The 12,429-nt window shown below is 34.7% G+C and overlaps 3 protein-coding genes across 5 annotated transcripts in view; 1 reads left to right on the forward strand and 2 right to left on the reverse strand.

Moving 5' to 3' along the window:
* On the reverse strand, positions 1-6,990 carry LOC306870461 (complement component 1 Q subcomponent-binding protein, mitochondrial-like). 2 transcript variants are annotated; one of them, XM_079417757.1, is made up of 6 exons: positions 6,654-6,990; positions 4,971-5,121; positions 4,078-4,165; positions 1,531-1,626; positions 1,269-1,394; positions 1-363 (listed from the first exon to the last, which is right to left on the reverse strand). In XM_079417757.1, exons 1-6 carry the CDS (start codon positions 6,877-6,879, stop codon positions 214-216), a joined length of 837 nt encoding a protein of 278 aa, XP_079273883.1. In that variant the 5' UTR covers positions 6,880-6,990; the 3' UTR covers positions 1-213. The 2 variants fall into 2 exon arrangements, with proteins under 2 accessions (XP_079273883.1, XP_079273882.1); XM_079417756.1 differs by having other exon boundaries at positions 1,269-1,412; positions 6,654-6,968.
* Positions 6,973-9,752, forward strand: LOC306870462 (zinc finger HIT domain-containing protein 3-like). Of its 2 annotated transcripts, XM_079417759.1 has the most exons (6): positions 6,973-7,236; positions 7,616-7,690; positions 7,806-7,843; positions 8,219-8,281; positions 8,400-8,483; positions 8,567-9,627. In XM_079417759.1, the coding sequence occupies exons 2-6, from the start codon at positions 7,623-7,625 to the stop codon at positions 8,761-8,763; spliced, it is 450 nt and encodes a 149-aa protein (XP_079273885.1). In that variant the 5' UTR covers positions 6,973-7,236; positions 7,616-7,622; the 3' UTR covers positions 8,764-9,627. The 2 variants fall into 2 exon arrangements, with proteins under 2 accessions (XP_079273885.1, XP_079273884.1); XM_079417758.1 differs by lacking the exon at positions 6,973-7,236 and having other exon boundaries at positions 7,500-7,690; positions 8,567-9,752.
* The window catches only part of LOC306870459 (unconventional myosin-XIX-like), a 21,051-nt gene continuing 18,096 nt past the window's right edge, over positions 9,475-12,429 (reverse strand). Inside the window, exons 22-23 of the mRNA XM_079417752.1 lie at positions 11,769-12,104; positions 9,475-10,459 (exon numbers count right to left, since the gene is read on the reverse strand). Coding sequence (XP_079273878.1) covers positions 10,346-10,459; positions 11,769-12,104 — 450 coding nt within the window. The 3' untranslated portion in view covers positions 9,475-10,345. The remainder of the gene's footprint in view (positions 10,460-11,768; positions 12,105-12,429) is intronic.

Here is a 12,429-nt window from a genome sequence, read left to right on the forward strand (position 1 = left end):
CAATATTTCCTGTTTTATTTCTCATGAATGTTTAGTTCACATTCTCGATTCCTGTAAACCCCAGCGATGACATCCGAAACGTAACCGGTGTGCACATAACTTGAAAATATGATATAAAATTAAATACAAAACTTCTGCCTTCATGTTCATTCTGTCATCACATCAGACCACATGAGCCAGACGCATCACAAGGTTGCGATAAATCTAGACACGTTATTTGCATTTGACGAAAGTGCTGAGATCTGCCAGGAACTTGATGTACTCCTGATGCTCCAGAGCCGTGCTCAACTCCATCAGCTCATCCGCAAACGTGTTATCAACGCCGCGGTCAGCCAGGAAGTCCATCAGATGGTCATACAGGGCCTGGAGAGTCCGAGGGGTCAGAGGTCACTGCTGTGCATTTGTTAAAGCCCTGTTATTTCTTCACCTTTTTAATTTTTTTTCTGAGTTCCTTTTTTCTTGCGGTTTAAATTTTTTCCGTTTTTTGGGGGGTGGGTTCTATCCAATATAATTTATCCAAAAGAAGAAAAGAAAAAACATTTAAATTTTATTGTTTTCATTTTAAAGGTTTAATTTAATTTCAATCATTAAAACGCACATCTCATTTATTAAATTAACAAAATAAAATAATAAAAATGTTAAAATGTATTACCTTTTTTTAAAATAAGCTGCGTAATCCATTGTATTTTTTCCTGGATTCCAAATGACTGGTTACATTAAATTTTAGTAATCAAAATAATTAATTATTTGAAATACTGAAAGCGATACTATTTAACATCCATTTGTTCAAAGTTTTACAAAAATAAAATTCTTCTGGCATTTATTTATTTTTAAATAATTCTGTATTCAGTTTTAATATTTTAATTACATTTTAAAAATCAAAATGCAAGTCTATGAAATTTTTATTCTGAAATTCTGTGTCATAAATAAGGGTGGTTATCAAATGAAGGCATAAAAGATTAAGAATTTATAGTTATAATTTTCTTTTTTGCAAAAAAACTGAGGTTTACTGTTAAATTAAAAAATGACAATTGTGATATTCCTAAAAATAGAAGTTTTAAGTGACTTAGAGAAGGAAAGTCTTCTGGGCAATGGCAATACATTTCTGTCAGAATTTCTTCAAGTTAATTCAAACATTTATTTTGACATGTTGCAGTGAAGAGTTTCAGTGATGGTTCTTATCAAATGTAATGGTGAAATGCTCATGAAGTGACTCTGATCAAACACAAACATTGTTGTGTGCATGTGTCCTTCAATAAAGCTCTTACCCAGTCCAGAGAGTCTGTGTTGAGCGTGTAACTGGTTTCCTTCCACTCGGTGTCTCCCTCCGGCTGGAAACTGACCTCTCGGATGGCAAAGATGTCGCTCTCCTCCTCACCTTCACCATGACTGGTCTGCTCAGAAACAAAGAGCTTTGGATATGATATCCAGTCAGTGAGAAATCACTCTATTTCATTCTGCATGCTCTTTATGATCTCTGGACCTTCAGTCACACTAACCTAAAAATACAACAACGAGAGAAGAACCCACCTCATCCTCAGGGAAGTGACAGTCAAACACTAGTGAACTCTTTGCTCCTGATTTGGTCACCTCAACCACAAAGTTAGGTGTGGAGACAATTTCAGGCTAAAAAAAAACAAAACCGTAAAAACATGACATGATGAGGTAAAAGCAGTGGCTCTCAAACCCCACTAGGGGGCCTCAGCAAACTTACAAGATGACTGAAAATGATTTGAAATAAGCATTAAAATCAGCTAAAATAACTCTTATTTTAATTCACTCTCCCAAAAATTGTGCTTTTAATTTCAGGACGCAAGATTCACATTGATATATGAGGAAGCCTGATTAAAAAGTGTGATTTCTAGACAGTAAAATTACAGAAATTAAAACTCAGTAGGCATTTTAATAGCGAATATACATTTGTCAGTTCGCTATGGATCGTTAACGGCAGGTCCATGTGGTAATACATCGGTAGGACATCCAAATGCCCACCTATCATTCATCGACCTCGAATATGGCTTTTCATCTGAAAGATGTATGTAGTAGCAACTAGGGATGTTCATTTTAATAATTTTGACCGATTATTACAATAGGTTAAATGGTTTAAAAAGTCTTTTTTTAAAAGGTTTGCTGCATGGTTCAAATACGCAACGCGTATAAAAAGTTACATTTTTAGAGAGCTAAAAAAACAAACAAAACAAGTCGCATTTTATTATGCAATTCAGAAATAGGCCTAATGCTGATGTGAAATGTTTACAAACATTATAATAAACACTGTAAACATAGCTAGGCTATTTTAGTTCCCCTCACTCCACAACAAATCCTTTCAATTTAACAGTATTTCGAAAAGAACAAGAATTAAAAATATAAGAAGCTATAACCTATAAACGACAAGCCAAAACAAACTCTAGGCTAAAACGAAACAAACCAAAGTTGGGTCTCTCATTCGACAAAATCAAATGTTTCCATATTTGCATGCCAAAATATTATTATGTAGCCTACTTCAATAGCGTTCCAAGATCCACGTAAATCAAAATGTTTAGCATAACATCACGGCGGTAGGGGTTAATTGTGATATGATATGACCATATGAATCCTCATGTTCTGTTCTTTGCTGCTTTTTGCACATGCAAAATTATAATCGGATAATCGGTTAACGAGCGTTGGCTGTCGTTAGGAGAAATAACCGAAATGAACAGCCCTAGTAGCAACTTCACATGGCCGCTCAATATAATGTGCGCTATTCAAGTGTCTGAGCTGAACAGCAATCACTGCAGGACAGACAGAGGCATCAGTAACATACTCCATTTTTGCTCATACAGATAAAAGTAATACTCTACGTTTATTTGTGTTCACTCACAATAACAATGAAATAAATAATGAAAGCAAACAGGATGCGCTTCTGCCGTCTCAGTCTTTGTGAAGTTAAGCACGTCACTCTGAAACTCTGTGTATACTTGCCTTACAGGCATGATAAAGATATCTATAGTGAGGGAAATATCTACTGCTAAATGAAAATTCAAATAGAAAACAAATACTCTCAGATTATGTAATCATATGAAACATGCATAAAAGCACATCACTACAGATGACGAGTCAGTGTCGCAGACTTCATCTCTTAAGTCAAAAAAAAGACAGCACTAGTTTATCCATAAATTAATTTAACCGTTAATGCTGTCTACTTGTTTTTCCATAACACAGTCATAATTATTATATCTGTCGGTGCACTGTGGCAAGCTTAATAAATGTGTGACTAATACACACATTTATATATATATATATATATATATATATATATGTGTGTGTGTATATATGTATATATATATGACCCTGGAGCACAAAAGCAGTCTTAAGTCGCTGGGGTATATTTATAGTAATAGCCAAAAATACATTGTATGGGTCAAAATTATACATTTTTCTTTTATCCCAAAATTCATTAGGATATTAAGTAAAGATCATGTTCCATGAAGATATTTTGTAAATTTCCTTCTGTAAATATAGTAATATGCATTGCTAATAACTTCATTTGAACAACTTTAAAGGTGATTTTCTCAATATTTAGATTTGTTTGCACCCTCAGATTCCAGATTTTCAAATAGTTGTATTTCAGCCAAATATTGTCCGATCATAACAAACCATACATCAATGGAAAGAATTTATTCAGCTTTCAGATGATGTATAATTCCCAATTTCGAAAAATTGTCACTTAAGACTGGTTTTGTGGTCCAGGGTCACATATATATAAAAATATTATTATATAAATATTTACAATTATTTAATAGATTATATATATAAATATTTAATAATAATGATATAATTATCCAGAATTCAATTCTGTCATTAACTGCTTTTGTTCCTCTATTGTGTCTGCTAAATGCACACATGTAAATTTATATAGTGTTTACATTCATGTTTTATACAAAATATCCCATTTTAATAATGCATTTATGACTCCGCTTACACCTTTGTTGAACTTGTGATTTTACGTTGCAACCTTAATTTGATAAATTAGGTTATCATATTCCGTTATATAATAAGTTACAGTATGAATGCACTGTAAGTGTGCCGCAGCTCTACCTCGTCCTCCTGACTCTTCTGCGTGTGCTCAGGATCTTCCTCCAGCTGCGGAGGGATGCTGTTGTTCACGTTGAATGTGATGGTGACTCTGCCAAACACAAAATCCCACATAAATATGATCATATAAGACACTTCATGAATTTGCTCAATGCATTCATTAACTCTTTCACCGCCAAACATGGAATTTTCCGGGTGTTTTCGCTGTTATACACTAGGGGTGCTATTACGCATCTCCTGAACTAGTATAGAAAGTACCGAGCAAAAACAGAGGCGAGGAAGACGCAGAAATGAGCGATCTCCTATGTAAACACATGCATATGAAAAATAATGCAATCATCAACACTAATCCAGTAAGTGTTAAAGGATTTTGCAAGCTTTGGGGATGCCGATGGAAGCCATCTACTACATTTTTGCTTTGATAATATTACTGAATATGATCCAGATGTAGTATTTGATAAAAATGCAATTTTCTCAGCTTTTTGTTCAAAATGCTGCTTTTTTTTATGAAATCTACCTACATTCAAGCGTTGATTTAAAAAAACAAAACAAAAAACAATGCTTGAAGCTAGAATAAAACTTTTTTTGTTTGAAAGTACAGGGTCTGATTTTTATTTTGATGCATCACATGTTCAGATATTCATACAAAAAAATATTCTGGGGGGCCATGAAATTTACGAAATTTAATAAGTATTTGCGTGTGCATGTCTTGAATGCAATGCATCTGAATAAAAACATCTGGAAAATGCATAAATCTAAATAGAATTGTTTTATAAAGCAATAGGGTATGTGTGCTATATTGCATCAGCCTTTAAGATGTAGAATGGCCATCAGGTTGCTTGCATCATTATTAACAGCAGGATTCTGATGGTCCGGATGAAACACACGATCCTTACTTTTCTCCGGACAGCGAGCGGATGAGTTTGGCCTCTGTGCCGTTGAACTCGAGCTCCCAGCCGCCAGACATTTTAGGAAGAGTCTTATTCTTCTGGATCTTCTGTTCTTCTTTGATTTCATCAGTGAGAAACTCTGCAAATGCTTTATCACCTGCAGAATAAAGACAGTCACATGTTTGACTGAAAACACATAATGTGATGCTCTGATGACACAGAATGCAAGGCGTACTTTTTCATAGCAATCTTTCCTTTGAAAAACATGTTTCTAACATTTGTAAAACTGCATTTTTCCATCTAAATGACCTATGCTCTCAATGTCAAATGCAGAAACATTAATTCATGCATTCATGACCTCGAGGCTAGATTGTAATGCTTTATTGGGTGGATGCTCTGCAAGTTTAATAAACAAACTCCAGCTGGTTCTAAATACAGCAGCTAGAGTTCTTACTAGAACCAGGAAGTATGACCACATTAGCCCGGTTCTGTCATCACTGCACTGGCTCCCTATTAAACATCATATACATTTTAAGATCTTGCTAATTACCTATAAAGCCCTGAATGGAACCTCAGTACCTGAGAGAGCTCTTATCTCATTATAGTCCTCTACGTCTGCTGCGATCTCAAAACTCTGGCCATTTGATAATACCTAGAATATCAAAATCAACTGCAGGCTTTTCCTATTTAGCGCCCAAACTCTGGAACAATCTACCTAACACTGTTCGGGAAGCAGACACATTCTGTCAGTTTAAATCCAGATTAAACACCCATCTCTTTAACCTGGTTTACACATAATACACTAACACATTTCTATAATTCAAATCCGTTAAAGGATTGTTAGGCTGCATTAATTAGGTCAACCGGAACCGGGAACACTTCCCATAACACCTGATGTACTTGTTACATTGTTAGAAGAATGGCATCTACGCTAATATTAGTCTGTTTCTTTCTTATTCCGAGGTGACCGTAGCCACCCAGATCCAGACTGTATCCAGATCAGATGATGGATCAGCACCTAGAGATGACCTCTACAACCAGGACACCTAGATGAGCCCCAGAGACTGATCCCCAGTGAAGACCCCGTCTCCAAGACGGCCATCGGGACAAGACCACAGGAACCAGGTGAGTCCTTTGCACAATCTGACTCCGCTTTAGCCTAGATTTAAACTGCTGATTTAGTCTGGCCAGAGGAGAATGACACTATTTCGACAAACTATTTCCCGTCTAAATACTGTAAAGCTGATATAAAGCCACCCATCTCTATATCAAGCTGATGTAAAGCTGCTTTGACACAATTTGCATTATTAAAAGCGCTATACAAATAATACTGACTTGACTACAAATGTAAGCATAACAGTAAAAAAAAAAAAAAAAACATACCTGTATATTACATATATAACCCTAAACCTACGCATACCCATACTTGGCCACACGTCACGTCCTTTCCTTTCCTTTCTAAAAAGTAGTTTAAATATATATATATATATATATATATATATATATATATATATATATATATATATATATATATATATATATATATAATTTAAACTATTTTTTAGTTTGTTTCTATAACTTTACCATACAAAATACCTTTACAATGGTACTTTTTAGTAAGGGTTTACACTTTTAACATAAAAATCCGTTTACCACGGTAGTTTTTAGTGAGTGTGAAGCAGCGTTTACCCTCGGTGTGCAGACTCCCGCAGCCGCACGACACTGTGGGCAGAGCCCGCGTCGCTGTGAGCAGCCTCGGCCTGGATCCTGACGCCGCTCCGCTGTGACTCAGGCTCCAGATGGATCTGGTGAAGGCTCTGCTGAGGCGCAGCGCGGGTCTGACGGCGGGAGCGGACGGCACGGAGCTGGAGAGCCGGGCTGCGAGCTGAACCACGCGGCTTACTGACTTCAGCATGACGGCGGCTGTGTTCACTCGGGAGCAGATCGCAGACCACACTGACTGCCTGACACACACACGTGGGGAAGGACACTGTGACCTCAGCACGCTACACCGGAAGCGCTCGGAAACGGAAATGAGTTAAAAGTCCTGCACGCTGTCAACGACAGAAACCAAAAGAATTCATAAACAATGAACGGCAAGAAGTATGGAACTGTGATAGCAAGGGTAGACATATGAATAATATTCAGCAGCATGTAGGAAATGGAAGAAGTGTTTATAGGAATAGGAAAGAAGATACAATTATTTCACGCATCCGAATAGGGCATTCTAGTTTAAATAAATCTCTTTTTAATATAGGAAAATATGAAACAGGTCAGTATATTTATTGTTATCAGGCTGAAACTATAGAGCATGTTTTAGTAAATTGTAAAAAAATATGAAAAAGAAAGGTTTCAACTCTTTAAGGAAGTAAGAAATATAGAATCATTTAATTTGACAAGTATTTTGAAAAAGCATACAGAACAAAGTAAAATATATGGTGCTATTATAAAATATACTAATCAGGAGAATTTAGAATTACTAATTATTTTTGTTATTATTGTTAGTACACTCCAGTCCAGTTGGTGGCGGTAAATGGTCCGCCATAAAGCATCATTAGAAGAAGAAGAATACAAACACGTGGTTCAAGTAGCTAAAAGCTGATTTATATAAACATTGTTATATTCTGTTTGTTTGCTTGTTGATCTTCTAGATCAGTTATGCAGCTTTGTGGAGTTTGTAGCGAACATATTCCTAAATACAGATGTCCAGCCTGCAGAATCAGATAGTAAGTCATTTATTCATGCTCGGTATCTGCTAATTTATATCATAAATACCTTTATCGGCTCACTTTTGCTTTGGGGACAAATACTTATCAAATAACACAAATCTTTTCCCTCTAGCTGTTCAGTGAGTTGCTTTAAAAGACACAAAGATGATGGTAAGTATCTACTTGCAAGTATCAATATTGACAATAATTTAGATTATTTTAGATAATATTTCAAATTTACAATTTATCCAAAGCGACTGACGTTTCATACATTCCCTGGGAATCGAACCCATGACCTTGCCGTTGCGTGCGCCACATTTTACCTTTTGTACTTAAAAAAAAAAACACTATTGTTGTTGTTTTTATATTGGTTTATTTTGTATAGATTATTATTAATTACTATTATGTGCATTTATTTTATTATTACTAATTTAAATATTCTTCTTCTTATTATTTGTTCTTAAGCTACCAGACTGTCCTGAGCACCAAGTCAAAAATTGGTCAAAAACCAACTATTGAAGCTATTATTTCTCCTTCCTCTCATAGATTCATGTCATCCAGTTAAAGAGTCAGATTCAGCCTCCAGCAGCTCATCACCGGTGAACAGCGGTGAGTAAATGACCATCACTTTTAATGATTTATAGGTGATCAAGAGAACTTTTCTGTCTCCTTTTGATGATGATTTTGAACAGAAAATGAAAAGTGAAATAAATGTGTTTGATTTCAGCTGAACAGCCGTGGACTGTTGAGGATCTTCTTGATGAAGACAGTCAGACTGACAAAGTGCCATTACAGAAACTTCAGCAGCTGGGTATGAAATGATAGATGCTCTATTCACATGATCTGTAATGCTGTGTTTGTGAGAGCAGTTACAGATGGTTTTCATTCACACAGGTGGTTCAGAAGCGTTGAAGGGTCTTTTGAGGAATCCTCATCTCCGGCGGTTAGTGATGTCTGTGGACTCGGCTGAAGATAAAGCCAAAGCCATGAAAGATGCCATGCAGGAGCCGCTGTTCGTGGAGTTTGCTGATCAGTGCTTAAAAATTATTGAGCCGACAGAAACGGAGAATGACTATGATGATGATTTCTGATCAAATGGAACTGTCACATATGGACCGATCAAATTTTTACAAAAAATGTTGATGTAATAATGGGAAGTTTGTATTACACCAATGTCTTTTGAATGCAAACAATGTCTCAAAGGTATAGTTTAGGGGAAAAGGAAAGGGAAGTGGTGTGTGGCCAAGTATGGTGACCCATACTGGGAATTTGTGCTCTGCATTTAACCCATCCAAGTGTACACTCAGTAGTGAACATACACCCGGAGTTTACCCAAAAATGTCCCTCACCCTCAGGCCATCCAAGATCAGGATGAGTTTGTTTCTTCATCAGATCTGTAGACATGTAGCATTGCATCACTGTCTCACCAATGGATGCTCTGCAGTGAATGGGTGCCGTCAGAATGAGAGTCTAAACAGCTGATAAAAACATCACAATAATCCACTTATTTAACACATACTTATTACATTTCAAATTTGCACCTAACATACCTGTACATACTGAATTTTGTGTTTGTGCTATTTTGCATAGTCCATTTTGTATATTTGTACATTATTATATTTTTTAGTATTATTATTATCTGTCCTGTCGCACTGTGGAGCTACTGTCACTAAAACAAATTCCTCGTATGTGCAAACATACCTGGCAATAAAGCTAGTTCAGACACAGCAGTCAGTAATTAATTACATGGATTTTATAATTAATATTCCACACTACAGAAGGTGTAAAAAAGACACCAAAAACACAAGCCTGTAATAATCTTTATTGGCATTATCAAAGTTTGACAAGGTGCTTGATTGGTTTGTTAAAGAAGTACTGTGTTGTACTAGAAAACCTGTTAAAAAGTCACGTTTTTCTGATTAATGTCCAGAGTTTGTGCATGCAATTAAATGTTTAAAAAACAAAAAAACACATGATCTAAGGAGGAATGTTGTGTTGTGCCTGTGAGCAGTTGGTTTGAAAATACAATTCTGTCTAAAACAGTAAAAAAAATCTGACAAGAGTTCAGAATTACAGATACAAATGAAAAAAAAAATATTAATTCAGTTTGCTTTGGTAAGAGCATCAACAGCAATGCTGAAACAATGGCTTTATTTACCATGTAGTGTTTGTGCAATGAAGTGTACAAAACTTGTAATAATATTATGAATAACATACTCTCCAGTATCTCCCTCAGTTTTCATTATAACTTAATATTAAATAACATCACAATGTTTTAAAGCCTGTTATTATCAGTATGTAACTGATATTAACAAATCAAATGTGATGTTTTAAAAGTACCTGATTTTGGTATATATTAGCAGCACATTATGAATAAAAACTGAAATCTTATCTACAATTATCACTTTCAAGCTGTGCAAGAAACATTTAAAATTATGACAGATCATGCTAGCATAAAGTAATAGTTATAAAACGGTTTACAGTATATACTTATTGAACACGCAGCAAAATTAAAAGGCACTTGTGCTTTATGCTGAAACCTGAGAGAGTAAATACAACTAAACACTGCATTGCACTAACAATAAGGCATTAAGGCTAAATGTTTAATATCATTTAATGTAGTGTATTTCAAAGGTGCACTGATTGCATGAAAGCTTTTAACAGCATGAAATCTCAGTTTCTCTCCAGCAGGATCTGGTTGAATCCGGTCACCACGTCTGTCTTGTGCACTGGGTGCATGTCAGCGTAGAGCAGTGGAGACCTCTGAAGATGCATCTTAATGGAGCCCTGTCAAAACAGAGTTACAGAGCAGTTAAAGCAATATTCCAGGTTGTTTTCAGATTCGTTTGAGCATAAAAGCATGATTCACTTAAGAAAAAAGTCTTCATAATCTCATCAAAATATGTCAGGGTTATTATAGTTACCAAACATTTTTTGTTACTTTTTGTTCATCTTTACACATTGTTTTATACTTTTTTTTTTTTACTTTTTTTTATTTTTTATTTCTCTATTTTGTACTTTTTTGCCTTGGAAACTAGCAAAAATTAAATTCTTAAAATAATACTTTAAGTAGTAAAATAAACTAAAATGAATAACTATAAATTAATAAAAACTTGCAGACTTACAGCTAAAAAACTAATAAAAAAAATGACAAAAACATACAAGATGACTAAAACTTTAACAAATTAAACTGAAAGCATAAGAGAAAATATAAAAAATCTAATTCCAAATATAAAAAAAACTTTAAGAGTATATCAACACTAAAACAACACAGCTCAGAGTAAACTTTACAGTGCTATTGTCTACTAAAACCATTATTATTTAAAACCGTTTATAAAGTAATAAATCTAAAAAAATGATGCTAAAATAAAACAAATTTTACATAAAAAAAAAAAAAACTTAAATGAAAATTAAAAATGTTACTGCAGCAACTAACTTAAGTACTAAAATGACTTAAACAGAAATAAGCTAAATAGAAATGTTAATTTTTTTTGCAAAAGCACATTACAAAATTACTACAAATAAAATTAAATACAATAGTATGTAAAACTTTTTACAAAATTTCATAATGCATGTTCCTTGCACTTATTCACCAAGAAAAAAAAATCCATATTAAAATGTAATAACTTGACCTACCTCTGAGTAAACGTGATTTACAAACAGCCTTATTATTGTTACCTAAATCTATTTAAATATTAAAGCTAAAAATAAAGGTAAAATAAAATATAAATATTAGATGAAAAACAAACTTAAAACTAAGAAATGTTACCTTGGCACTAAATGAAATGAATAAGTTGAAGTTGAAGCATTACAATTTCTAAAAATAAATTATAAATGAAAATAAGGCTAAATAGAATGTTTTAATATTAAAAAAAGACAATTATAAATGACAAAAGGGCATAACAAAATTACTAAAACGTAAACCTGAAAACTCAAAATATAAAAATAAATGCAAAAATGAAAATATTAAATACTTTAAGAGTATATAAATAATACTAACATAATTGACATGTCATAGACATGAGTGTACGCTGTTTTTCTCCTGGAATAATTCATGGTCACTCAAGATAGCCCGTATGTTGGAAGCGTCTCTTACCCGTGGCTGAGCTCTGATAGACGCCACACCCTGGTCAAACTGGTTGGTGTTTACTTTGTATTCGCCGTGTCTGAATGGGATCTTCAGACAGGCCATCATGGACATGATCCGCTGGAAACCCGTGGCTGTCAGAGAGACGGTGATGCTGGGAGCAGAGGCCATGGCCAGACCGATGGGCCAACCTCTGACCATCACAGGCTCCTGGATGCTGGAGAGCTGCACGGAGCCTCTCTCCTTTAGCAGAGGGTCCAGCTTCGGCAACACAGACGACGCTTCTTTCTCCATGAAATCCTCAGCATCATCCAGCTCTGCCTCAGCTAACGCATCCATCCACGCCTATCAAGGAGGAACGCAGAAAGATAAGACAACGGCACAAAACATGTAGAACTGAAGCTAAATCAGTTTACATTTAAAGTCACCAGGAAATTGTGTGCATAACCCATTTTATGCAACATTTATAAATGAAAAAGGATATATTAAAACAAACATTTCAGTATTTCATCTGATAAAGAATATCAAATAAACACAGAAACCCAAAGGTCTTCACTACAAAACAGCAAAATAAAAGTTCAGTTTGAGGAAGTTTTCACAGAAATATATTAATGTTGTACAGTGATGACAATAATAATTCCTTTTTTTAAGGAATATTACAAAAACATTT

The sequence above is a fragment of the Barbus barbus genome (assembly GCF_936440315.1).
Source record: "Barbus barbus genome assembly, chromosome: 5".
Lineage (NCBI taxonomy): Eukaryota > Metazoa > Chordata > Actinopteri > Cypriniformes > Cyprinidae > Barbus > Barbus barbus.